The following is a 12,651-nucleotide window of genomic DNA, read 5'->3' on the forward strand; positions in this document are numbered from 1 at the left end:
TTTCTAGTATTTTACCTCCTGCCATTTTTCCTGGTGTTTTTTATTTAATGCGCGAAAGCCTAAAAAAAGCCAGAAAAAAAGCATCCAACAAATCTGGAGTAATATAAAACATAACAAATCACTGTGCATGGAGACTTTGGCACCGATTTACTCCTGTCTTCGGGTTTTTGCAAACAAATTAGCGGTAAGATGCCTCAATCTTCTGTGTGATCTAATGTGATAGAAAATTACAGCCCGGGGAGGACGGGGACATTCATATAGGACACCCGGAGCCAGTCTGTGCATATGGGTGTCAGATGTGTCCTTAGTAATTCAGATTATGTTCTACTGTACATGGTACATACATCTACACATTATATCTCCTCATATCTTCCAATTATTACACTGCGCAACAAAAAATAACTTTCTTTATCGTTCCTTCCATGGGAGACCCAAACCATGGGGTGTATAGCTAGCGCCTCCGGAGGACACACAAAGCACTACACTCAAACGTGTAGCTCCTCCCTCCGGGCTATATACACCCCCTGGATGACAATCTACCCAGTTCAACGCTTTGTGTTCCAGGAGGATCACACACATTTTCATTTCCTGATTTTTTTATTTTAATTTTTAAAGATTGGAAGAAAAGCGGGTCCAGTCTGGACTCCCGGCATGTCCCTTCACGCTCCACTCTGCGGGGTGCTGTTAAGGTTGATTTTAATAAGGCTGGAGCCTTCACATGCCGAGCTCCTTCGCATCCTCTGTCGAGGCTCTGTTTGAAGTGGGAGCCATCACGGTCCTCTCTGCTTGCAGAAGACCGGTCTCCATCCGCAGCCCTGTCTGGTCCCTGCTGGAAGGAGCGTTAACCCCCACTCAGGGACATGGCCCTGCGTCTCAAAGCTAAGTATTGAGACGTTTTTTCAGGGGTCCCGGGTACTTTTAATAGGGGGACAGTATGTGCCTTAGCGTTACTGTTAATTTCGGCCGGTTCTGGGAATTTCCCATGAGAACCGCGCCGACGGTGCCTGCTCGTCGGCCGCACTTTAAAATCTAGGCCCCGGCTTCAGTTTGGGCCTAGTTTCGTTTTTGGCTTCTTCTGCATGTTTTGCATACAGCGCCGCCCACCGCCCGACCAGCAGAGGGGAGGGCACTCCTCTCTAGGGAGATGTCCCCTCCCCTGTCTACCTCCCTGTGTCTCTCTGCCCTCTGTTTTTCCCGCTCCTGGGCTTATACACGCCCCCCCTCCTTCTCCCAGCGCCATTTTCTCAGCGTTTCTTACACTGGGAAGCGCTGGATGCTGCAGCTGCATACTATCTGGAAGGCTGACACTTCACAGGGGAGCGGTGAAATCCGGAGGACACACAGAGAGCAGGGCTGGTAAGCCACAACCTCTGGTTGTGGACTTTTATTACACTCTCAGGCTTTCTACAGGAGTGTGTTTTGGCTGCAGAACTTCTTCCACAGCAGCATGTCTGTCACTAGGAGCAAGGCTGCAAACATGTATGCTATATGCACTGCGTGCAAGCTCATTCTGCCAGAGCCCAGCACATACCCACATTGTGATGCCTGTGCTAATATGGTTGTGTCTCAGCCTGGAGCCTCCGCAGGGGTCCCTCCGGCTGCTCCGGCCCCGGTGGCTGAGCCCCCGGCTTGGGTAGCATCCTTTTCACAAGCTCTTTCCAAGTAGTTTGCCGATTCCATGGGGCAGCTGTCCCGGACGCTGCTGTCTATGCATCAGCCTCCCTCTCAGGGTGTCTCTGCGGCTCCGAGCTCTGCAGAGCCCTCAGAGCATGTCCTAGGACCTCGTCCCCCTAAACGGAGACGCACGGACCCTTCTCCTTCCTCGTCCCACGGCTCTGATTTACAAGCCGAGGTGCAGGGTGAGGAGGATTCACTTACTGTGGGCTCAGACTCTGCCTCTATGTACCCCTTTGACTTGTCTGAGGGTGATGCGGATGTTAGTGACTTGATTGCGTCCATTAACTCCGTACTGAACCTCAACCCACATGAGTCAGAGGAACAACCCTCTCTGGTAGAGGTACACCAGTTTACCTCTCCTAAGAAACCTAGGAGTATGTTTTTTAACCACTCCAGCTTTCAGACCACCGTTAACAAGCCCAGGGCCTGTCCTGACAAACGTTTTCCGAAACGTAGTTCAGATGACCGTTTCCCTTTTCCACCGGAGGTGGTTAAGGACTGGGCCCAGTCCCCAAAGGTAGACCCTCCAGTGTCCAGAATCTCAGCCCGCACAGTCGTTGCTGTGGCTGACGGCACTTCTCTTAAGGATCCCACTGACCGCCAGGTTGACCTTCTGGCCAAGTCTGTATTTGAGGCGGCAGGAGCCTCCTTCTCCCCGTCTTTTGCGGCAGTGTGGGCTCTTAAGGCTATCTCTGCCTCTCTGGCGGAGATTCATTCCCTATCCAGGGACTCTATTCCTGAGATGGATGCCTTAACTTCTCAAGCTTCGGCTTTTGCATCCTACGCCATGTCTGCCATCCTGGAGGCTTCTCACCGCACGGCAGTGGCCTCCGCTAACTCCCTCGCGATCCGCAGGATCTTGTGGCTTCGAGAGTGGAAAGCGGACGCTTCCTCTAAGAAGTACCTTGCGAGTCTCCCTTTTACTGGGTCACGGCTGTTTGGGGAACAGCTTGATGACATAATTAAGGAAGCTACGGGCGGGAAGAGTACTTCCTTGCCACAAGCTAAAGCCAAGAAACCTGCCCAGGGCAGGAACCAATCGAGGTTTCGTTCCTTTCGTTCCTCTAACTGGTCATCCTCTAAGCCCTCGGCCTCGTCCACTACCGCCAAGGATCGTAAATCCAACTGGCGCGCAAAGCCGCGTCCTCAAAAGAACGGAGGAGCCGCTGCCACCAAGGCAGCCTCCTCATGACTATCTGGCCGTGCCAGCACAGTCCTTGGTCGGTGGCAGGCTCTCCCACTTTGGCGACGTGTGGTTGCAACACGTCTCCGATCAGTGGGTGCGGGATATCATCACCCACGGCTACAGGATACCTTTTTTCTTCCAGCCCGCCAAACAGATTTTTTCTGTCCACCCCCCCCCTGCTCCAAGGCCGCCGCCTTCTCTCAGGCCGTGGCATCCCTGCAGGCCAACGGTGTAATTGTTCCGGTCCCCGCCCGGGAACGGTTCAGCGGTTTCTACTCAAACCTCTTTCTAGTCCCCAAAAAGGACGGTTCCTCCCGACCCATCCTGGATCTCAAGCTTCTCAACAAGCATGTTCAGGTGCGGCACTTTCGCATGGAATCTCTGAGATCGGTCATTGCCTCAATGACCCAGGGAGATTTTCTGGCATCCATCGACATCAGAGATGCCTATCTGCATGTGCCTATTGCGGCCTCACACCAGCGCTGGCTACGCTTTGCAATCGGAGAGGAACATTTCCAGTTCGTGGCTCTTCCCTTTGGCCCAGCCACGGCCCCTCGAGTGTTCACCAAGGTCATGGCAGCAGTGGTTGCGGTCCTGCACCTCCAGGGATTGGCAGTGATTCCTTACCTGGACGACCTTCTAGTCAAGGCCTCATCCAGTGTAGACTGCCAGCGGAGTGTCTCTCTCACTGTCACCACGCTAATTCAGTTCGGGTGGCTTGTCAACCTCCCCAAGTCGACTCTGACCCCGTCCCAGGTACTTTTGTACCTAGGGATGCAATTCGAGACTCTGCCGGCACTTGTCAAGTTGCCCTTAGTCAAACAGCAATCCCTTCGTCTGGCGGTGCGCTCTCTGCTGAGGCACCGCCGTCATTCCATCAGACACCTCATGCAGGTGCTGGGTCAGATGGTGGCGTCCATGGAAGCGGTTCCCTTTGCCCAGTTCCATCTGCGTCCCTTGCAGCTGGACATTCTCCGCTGTTGGGACAAGCGGATCTCTTCTTTGGACAGGCTGGTGGCTCTGTCATCACAGGCCAGGAACTCCCTTCAGTGGTGGCTTCAGCCCCTCTCCCTCTCACAGGGACGTTCCTTCCTGACTCCGTCCTGGGTGATCCTCACCACGGATGCCAGTCTCTCCGGCTGGGGAGCGGTATTTCTCCATCACCGAGCACAGGGCACTTGGACTCCGTCCGAATCAGCCCTCCCGATCAATGTGCTGGAAATCAGAGCTGTGTTTCTAGCTCTCCTAGACTTTCACCACCTATTGGCGGGCAAGCACATTCGGGTTCAGTCGGACAACGCGACAGCGGTTGCCTACATCAATCACCAGGGCGGAACTCACAGCCGTCTGGCGATGTTGTAGGTTCAACGAATCCTCCAGTGGACGGAGGACTCCAAGTCCACCATATCCGCAGTCCACATCCCAGGCGTGGAAAACTGGGAGGCCGATTATCTCAGCCGTCAAGCCGTGGACGGCGGCGAGTGGGCCCTGCATCTGTCAGTGTTCAGATCAATCTGCCGCAAGTGGGGCACTCCAGAAGTAGATCTAATGGCTTCCCGGCACAACAACAAGGTTCCGGTTTACGTGGCTCGCTCCCACGATCCTCAAGCCTTCGCAGCAGACGCACTGGTTCAGGATTGGTCTCAGTTCAGTCTGGCCTATGTGTTTCCCCCTCTAGCGCTCTTGCCCAGGGTTCTGCGCAAGATCCGAATGGAGGGCCGTCGAGTCATACTCATTGCTCCGGACTGGCCCAGGCGAGCCTGGTACCCAGATCTGCTCCGCCTGTCCGTAGAGGTGCCGTGGCATCTCCCGGACCGCCCAGACCTTCTCTCTCAAGGTCCGTTCTTCCGCCAGAATTCTGCGGCTCTCAGATTGACGGCGTGGCTCTTGAGTCCTGGATCCTGACGGCTTCAGGCATTCCCTCTGAGGTCATCTCCACCATGACTCAGGCTCGGAAGTCTTCCTCGGCTAGGATTTACCACAGGACTTGGAAAATTTTCCTGTCCTGGTGTCGCTCTTCCGGCCATGCTCCTTGGCCGTTCGCTTTGCCGACCATCCTGTCTTTTCTACAGTCAGGTCTACAGTTGGGTCTGTCTCTCAATTCCCTTAAGGGACAGGTGTCGGCTTTGTCGGTATTGTTCCAGCGGCGTATCGCCCGACTGGCTCAGGTGCGCACCTTCATGCAGGGCGCATCTCACATCATCCCTCCTTACCGACGGCCCTTGGATCCCTGGGACCTTAATCTGGTCCTCACGGCCTTGCAGAAACTCCCTTTTGAGCCTCTCAGGGAGGTTCCCTTGTCTAGACTTTCACAGAAAGTTGTCTTTCTAGTAGCCATAACTTCTCTCAGGAGAGTTTCTGATTTGGCTGCGCTTTCTTCGGAATCCCCCTTTTTGGTGTTTCACCAAGACAAGGTGGTTCTGCGTCCGACTCCGGACTTTCTCCCTAAGGTGGTGTCTTCCTTCCACCTTAACCAGGACATTTCATTGCCCTCTCTTTGTCCGGCCCCTGTGCATCGTTTTGAGAAGGCGTTGCACACCTTGGATTTGGTGCGGGCGCTCCGAATCTATGTGTCTCGCACCGCCGTTTTTCGGCGGTGCACTTCACTTTTTGTGCTAACCACGGGTCAGCGCAAGGGCCTCTCGGCATCTAAACCGACCCTGGCTCGTTGGGTTAGGTCGGCTATCGCCGATGCCTACCAGTGTTCTCAGGTGCCTCCCCCGCCGGGGATTAAGGCGCACTCGACCAGAGCTGTCGGTGCCTCCTGGGCTTTCAGGCACCAGGCTACGGCTCAGCAGGTGTGTCAGGCTGCCACTTGGTCCAGTCTTCACACTTTTTCTAAGCACTACCAAGTGCATGCTCATGCTTCGGCAGATGCGAGCTTGGGCAGAAGCATCCTTCAGGCGGCTGTCGCCCATTTGTGAAGTTAGGTTTTGCCTACTTCTCAGTTTAGTTTATTTCCCACCCATGGACTGCTTTGGAACGCCCCATGGTTTGGGTCTCCCATGGAAGGAACGATAAAGAAAAAGAGAATTTTGTTTACTTACCGTAAATTCTTTTTCTTGTAGTTCCGACATGGGAGACCCAGCACCCTCCCTGTTGCCTGTGGCAGTTTTTTGTTCTGTGTGTTTCACGGCTGTTGTTAGTAGACAGAGTTCTGGTTTTGCCGAGTTTTACTCTATCTCTACTTATGGGTGGATGTCCTCCTTCAGCTTTTGCACTGAACTGGGTAGATTGTCATCCAGGGGGTGTATATAGCCCGGAGGGAGGAGCTACACGTTTGAGTGTAGTGCTTTGTGTGTCCTCCGGAGGCGCTAGCTATACACCCCATGGTTTGGGTCTCCCATGTCGGAACTACAAGAAAAAGAATTTACGGTAAGTAAACAAAATTCTCTTTTTTCATCTGCTACTACGCAGAAACCTTTTGTCCTATACTAAATCAAGTGTGTCACGGTTCGGGGTTCTTCTGAGCCTCGAACCGCGCCTGCCCAGCCTCCATCCACTTATGTGGTGCCTGCTGACTCCTGAGCAACCTGTGCGCCTAGCTGCTAGGCGTCAGATGTCCAGGGTCTCAGTGTCTTCTGCGGCTAAGTCCCTGAATTGCCCTACCGTGCTTGCTTGGGTTCCTGCTGCCTCTCCTGACTCGAAGTGCAGGAATCGCACTACTGCGCATGCGCGTGACGTCACCAGTGACGTGGCGGTCTCTGGCCGCTGCTGACTTCACCAGTGACGTGACGGTTTCTGATTAACCGCCGCTGACGTCACCAGTCAGGCGGCGGTCTCTGGCTGCTTTCGACGTCAGAAATGATGTGGCGGTCCCGCATTGGCCGCTAGTAATGCCATCGGTGACGTGGCAGTCTCTGATTGGCCGGCGCCATTGCCATCTGGCGAGTGACCTAGGGGCAGGGATTAGTCTCTAAAAGACACTGGACGATTTCCCTCCCCCCCCCCCCCCCCTCCTCACCCTACCTATTTCTTTTTTCTACCTCTCTCCATACCTTTTGTTTCCTCTTGTTATATCTTTTTCTTCTTACTCTTTTATTCTGAATTATATCTAGTCTTTACAAAACAATGCTGGCTTAACTCATATCTATACAGCTGTTTAACCACAATGTTTAGTGTTGACAAGTTTTATTACCACATTGGTTTTAAATGGTAATACTTATTATACTTCTTTCGCTAAGATTGATGATACTTCTTTTATGACTACTTTGAAGGCCCCGTTACATGCAACGACATCGCTAACGAGATATCGTTGGGGTCACGGAATTCGTGACGCACATCCGGCCTCGTTAGCGACGTTGTTGCGTGTGACACTTATGAGCGATTGCTTATGATCCGAATACTTACCAAAATTGTTGATTGTTGACACGTCGTTGATTTCCCATATCGTTGCTCGTTTGGTAGGCAGGTTGTTCGTCGTTCCTGAGGCAGCACACATCGCTACGTGTGACACCCTGGGAACGACGAACAACAGCATTTCTGCGTCCTCCGGCAACAAGGTGGGCGTGACGTTAATGCGGCTGCTCTCCGCCCTCCGCTTCTATTGGTGGCCCGCTGTGTGACGTCGCTGTGACGCCGCACGAACCTCCCCCTTAGAATAGCGGCCTTGTAAAGAGGCCTTGATGCTCTTATAAACTACTTGGACAATGAGTTATGTATTATCATCTGTGATGTGTTATTTTATACGCATGGAAAGCAAACACTTATTTATTGTGCTTCTGAATCTACTTAATAAAAAAATTATTTACAAGAAAAAGACCCTTGATGACGCACATGGCTGCGCGTGCGTCACTTTAGCTCCATGGAGTGTATCAGAGCTGTTCAGTAGTCTTGAAGTGGTAGGCAGGGTCAGGCGCCGATTCCCACCACATCAGCAAAGTCTGAGCAGACTATGTGGTGGAGGTACTAATAAGGTTAGTCTCCCAGCTTCTCCTCCACCGTTCCAGTCCTTCAATGGCACCTCAGTGGAGTTTACTGAGCTGCATCTCCTGTCCGGGAGTGCCCCGTTTGTGCACGGACAGTCACCTGCAGGATCCTCTCTGTGCAGTTAACAAGAGAGGTCCTGATTGTTGGTGAGTGTGACATTAACATCGCCAAGTATGTTTTTCGCGTTTTGTTTTTCTGAAGCTGTGTCTTCCGTCCGTTTTGTCCATCTGTAGCCTTACCACCTGCTCAGTGGACCTTGGGAGACGATAGAGCTTTTACTATTCTTGGCTCTAATCATCCTCCCGTGTAACAGTCTGTACATATTCCAAATCCGAAGTCAGAATTGTTGTAACACGTTAGGAAATTTTATGTTTACATTTTTTTTCCATTTTTGATTTTTGCTCCCCTTCTTCCGAGAACCATGACTTTTTTTTATTTTTTGTCAATCTTGCCATACAAAGGCTTTTTTTTTTGCGGGACGAGTTGTACTTTTAAATGAAACCATAAGTTTTACCATATAGTGTACTGGTAAGCGGCAAAACAATTCCAAGTGAGGAAAAATTGCAAACAAAGTGCAATTGCACGATGGTGCTTGGGGTATTGTATTCACAGTGTTCACTTTATGGTAAAACTGATGTGTCGGTGTGATGTCTCAGGTCGGTACGAGTTTGTAGACTCTAGACATGTATAGGTTTACTGTTATCTAAGGGGTTAAAAAAATTCAGATGTTTGTCCAAAAAAAGTGGCACACTTTTTGCCCCATTTTCCAAAAACCATAGAGTTCTCATTTTTCGGGATCTGGGACTCGGGGATGGCTTATTTTTTGCGTCTCGAGCTGACGTTTTTAATGGTACCATTTTTGCGCACATTTTGATCGCCTGTTATTGCTTTTTGCACAAAATTTGTGCACTAAAAACGTAAATTTGTCATTTGGAGGTTTTTTGCCACTACGCCATTTACTGAATGGGATGATACCTAATGTGTGCGTATTTTTTTTTTTTTTTAACCTTTTAATTTTCAATATGGTGAATGGAGAATGATTCGAACTTTTAGGGGTTTTTTATTTTTTTTTATTTTTTAAAACATAATAGTAATAATAATAATAATTGTTGCTGTTGTTGTTGTTTTAATAGTTTCCCTAGGGGACTATAGGGATCAGCAGTCTGATTACTTGTTTCTTTCTGGAGATCACAGCTGCACAGCTGAGATCTGCAGAAAGGCTGCTTTACTCTAACACACGGCGGTCTGCCGGGTATAAGAGGAAGTGACTCATGATAGCTACAAGAGTCATCACATGTCCCTGTGCTACCATGGCAACCATCGGCTCCATGTGATTACGTCACGTGACTTCCGATAGTGCCGGGTATGTGAATGCTTACCATGGCTGGGATGTACACTATGCTGTGACATTTTGACAGCGCGGTGTAAGAGGTTAACAGGCACGAGTGGAACAGTGATCCACTCGTGCTTGATAGCCGCACCTGTTAGCTGTTCAAATCAGCTGACAAGTGTGTGACTCGCCGCTGGCGGTCCGCAGCAGCCGGCAGTGAGTATACCGACATAAGGCAGGATGTACCCAGTACGTCCCACGTCGGTGAGTGGTTAAGTTTGCACAAATGTATGAAGTAGTTTGAAAGCATTGAATAAATTCGTACAGAACAATTTACATTAACGTGATTTACATCAAAGTTTTCGTAGTAAATAGTTTATGAAAATGCCATGGAATAACAAAATTACAAGAAGTTCCGTAATCCGGTCTTAAAATGTTACTTGAGCAAGGCCCACAGTACTGTCAGAAGAGCTTCAGTCATCTGCTTTTGTGTTTGTGAGCGGTCATATTATTCCATTGCAAAAACTAGCAGTAGTCCCCCGTTAGCCCAGTGTAACACACAGTGCAACAGATATGAGTTGCCCAGCTTATATCTGGGTCTCAAATTTGACAGTCAAAGTAATAGTTGTAAGCAAGACACACTCGCTTTGTGAGATTTGCCACATATGTAACAGAAATTGTTCAGATCTTTAACATGTTAGCATCTATCTTAAGATTATAAACTGCTATAACTATAACAGATCCAATCTCTTTTACAAACTCTGTCCAGCTTGCCTTATATCCTTACTGCTGACATCAGCCGATAGACCTGTTTGAGCGAGTCCGGACAGGTCCAGGTATGTCCACAGGAATATTTACAATATAATTTAATGCATTAATATAATAATGAGTGAATATAGGCTTTGCATGCATAAATTAAAATCTAGACGTGTCGGGCAAATTCGGAGTTCATATTTGGAATTAGCGCATTCAACTTAGTATAAATCGCATTTTTTTTTCTCTCAGTAGCAAAATCATTGTCGCACAGTGTTGTCTCCAGTAATTGTATTATTTCATTGGATTCTTTGATGTTACATCGTGATCTTCTCCCCATTCAGGTCCCTACAATAACGGATCCTCTCAGATCTTCTATATAAGAGAATTCTCCTGATTGACCCATCAAGGATGGATAGGGACAGGGACAAGATGGTGGAGAGGATATTACACCTCACCCTAGAGATCCTCTTCCGGCTTACTGGACAGGTGAGAGATTCTGATGACGTCACATTACATCATTCTTATCTATGGGAATAACAAATGGACAGAACTGGAGAGGTGAGGACTCTGGAAATGTCTGTAGTGAGATTTATTAATGTGTCTCTCCATAACCAGGATTACACAGTAATGAAGAAGACCTCTAGTGATCGCTGTCAGGACCCTGTGTCTGAGGGATGGGGAAGACCCCTGAGCCCAATCACGGAGCCTCCACCTCACCCCCCGATACATGAGGACATCAATGACCAGAAGATCCTAGAACTCACCTACAAGATGATTGAGCTGCTGACTGGAGAGGTGACACTGCTGGGAATGCTGGGACATTATACAGTAACGCTATGAAGGGATCCGGGGGATGACGGTATCATTGTATGTGTCAGGTTCCTATAAGATGTCAGGATGTCACTGTCTATTTCTCCATGGCGGAGTGGGAGTATTTAGAAGGACACAAAGATATGTACAAGGACGTCATGATGGAGGTTCCCCAGCCCCTCACATCACCAGGTAATAGACAGGACTAAATACACACGGCCTATAATTATCTGTATGTAAAGAATGAATTCAGTCCCTGTATGTGTTTCCTCCAGTTCTATCCAGTGAGAGGACAACACCAGAGAGATGTCCCCGTCCTCTTCTTCCACAGGACTGTACACAAGAAGATCCCAATGTTCCTCAGGATCATCAGGTAGATGGAGAGAAGGTGTCATGAAATCTCCCTATGATGTGTAGACGGCTGTGAAGGTCTTGTGCTCAGTCTTGTTTTATCCACCAGTATTATATGTTTTATACTTGTGTAAAGAGAATGGTGGAGATGGCAGGATTAGAGCTGATCATAAATGTGACTTCTCCATCTGTGTGTGTGTGTGTGTGTGTACTCCTGGATGCATATGGTAAATGCGTTTGCTTGAAATCAAAGAGTTCAGCTAACTTTGGGTTCAGGGCTGTTACATCTATAAGGTGTTTGCTTGGTTTGAACAGTCTTCCGTTGATAGACTTCCTTTATGTTCTTGAAATGAAGAGTAAATAATAAAGGTTATCTCATAAACAACATTTATCAACTAATTACAACATTGATGATAAATTCATAATCACTGCGGTCCTGTTGAGTGGTATATAGTTGCACTACTCCACTAAACATTCAGAAAACAACTTTACAAGGGTATATACAGTAATTATTATTTTTTTCTAAAAAAAAAAGCATGTAAGCAATATTTTCTTTTTTAAACCATCGATGGTTTGGATGTGACCAGCTCTTGAGGTACTGTTCCACAGATAACTAGTTCTCATGGTAAAGAAGCCTGGTGTCCTCTGGCGATTGAAGCTTTCTTTCTCCAAGCAGAGGTACTGCCATTTTGACTTTTGAGTGGCTTTTACAGGAAACCACTATTGACCATACTTTTCAGATGGGCTTTATATGTCCTTGGACAAGTTAATTGTGTTCCTTCTAAAGGCCACGTCTCACTAAGCAACATCGCTAGCGACATCGCTGCTGAGTCACGGTTTTGGTGACGCAACAGCGATCTTGCTAGCGATGTCGCTGTGTGTGACATCCAGCAACGACCTGGCCCCTGCTGTGAGGTCGCCGGTCGTTGCTGAAAGTCCTGGACCATTTTCTTCAAAGGCGATGTCCTGCTGGGCAGGACGCATCGCTATGTTTGACACTGTGTGACAGGGTCCCAATGACAGCAGAGATCGTTATACAGGTCGCTACTGCGACCTGTATCGTTACTGAGTCGTTGGTAAGGTCTGACTGTGTGACATCTCACCAGCGACCTCCCAGCGACTTACCTGCGATCCCTATCAGGTCGCATCGTTTTCGGGATCACTGGTAAGTCGCTAAATGTGACGGGGGCTTTAGACGTCTCTTCTCATGACTAGAAGTATTTACTTATAACTAAGATCGTCCATGCCTTTTATCATATTTGTGGCTCTTCTTTGTACTTTTTCTAGCTCCTTTCTAGGAACTGGTGTCCAGAACTGAGCTGTATATTCCAGCTGAGGCCACTTTAACTCTTTGTATGATGGTAGATGTAGTGTTACATCTCTATCCTGTTCATACCTCTTTTAATACAGGACTATATCTTGCTGGCTTTAAATGCCACTGATTGACATTGCATGCTGTTATTTTGGCTTTGATCTACAAGCACATGCACATCCTTCTTTACAAGTTATCCTCCTAGTTTTTCTCCACCTATAACATATGATGACTACATATTTTTAGTGCTCTTGATCATAACTTTACATTTCTCCACATAGAACCTCATCTGCCGAAAAC

General features: G+C 48.6%; 1 protein-coding gene across 3 annotated transcripts in view; it reads left to right on the forward strand.

The window, feature by feature from the left end:
• LOC142312115 (uncharacterized) overlaps positions 1–12,651 on the forward strand; it is a 70,194-nt gene that overhangs the window by 17,006 nt on the left and 40,537 nt on the right. For 2 of the 3 annotated variants that reach the window (XM_075350997.1, XM_075350999.1), the window contains exons 2-5: positions 10,220–10,364; positions 10,494–10,673; positions 10,757–10,880; positions 10,964–11,061. In XM_075350997.1, the coding sequence (XP_075207112.1) occupies positions 10,287–10,364; positions 10,494–10,673; positions 10,757–10,880; positions 10,964–11,061 (480 nt within the window). In that variant the 5' untranslated portion in view covers positions 10,220–10,286. Of the gene's footprint in view, positions 1–9,891; positions 9,959–10,219; positions 10,365–10,493; positions 10,674–10,756; positions 10,881–10,963; positions 11,062–12,651 lie in introns of all 3 variants that reach the window. The other variant, XM_075350998.1, reaches the window with a different exon arrangement.

The sequence above is a fragment of the Anomaloglossus baeobatrachus genome, chromosome 5 (assembly GCF_048569485.1).
Source record: "Anomaloglossus baeobatrachus isolate aAnoBae1 chromosome 5, aAnoBae1.hap1, whole genome shotgun sequence".
Classification (NCBI taxonomy): Eukaryota; Metazoa; Chordata; class Amphibia; order Anura; family Aromobatidae; genus Anomaloglossus; species Anomaloglossus baeobatrachus.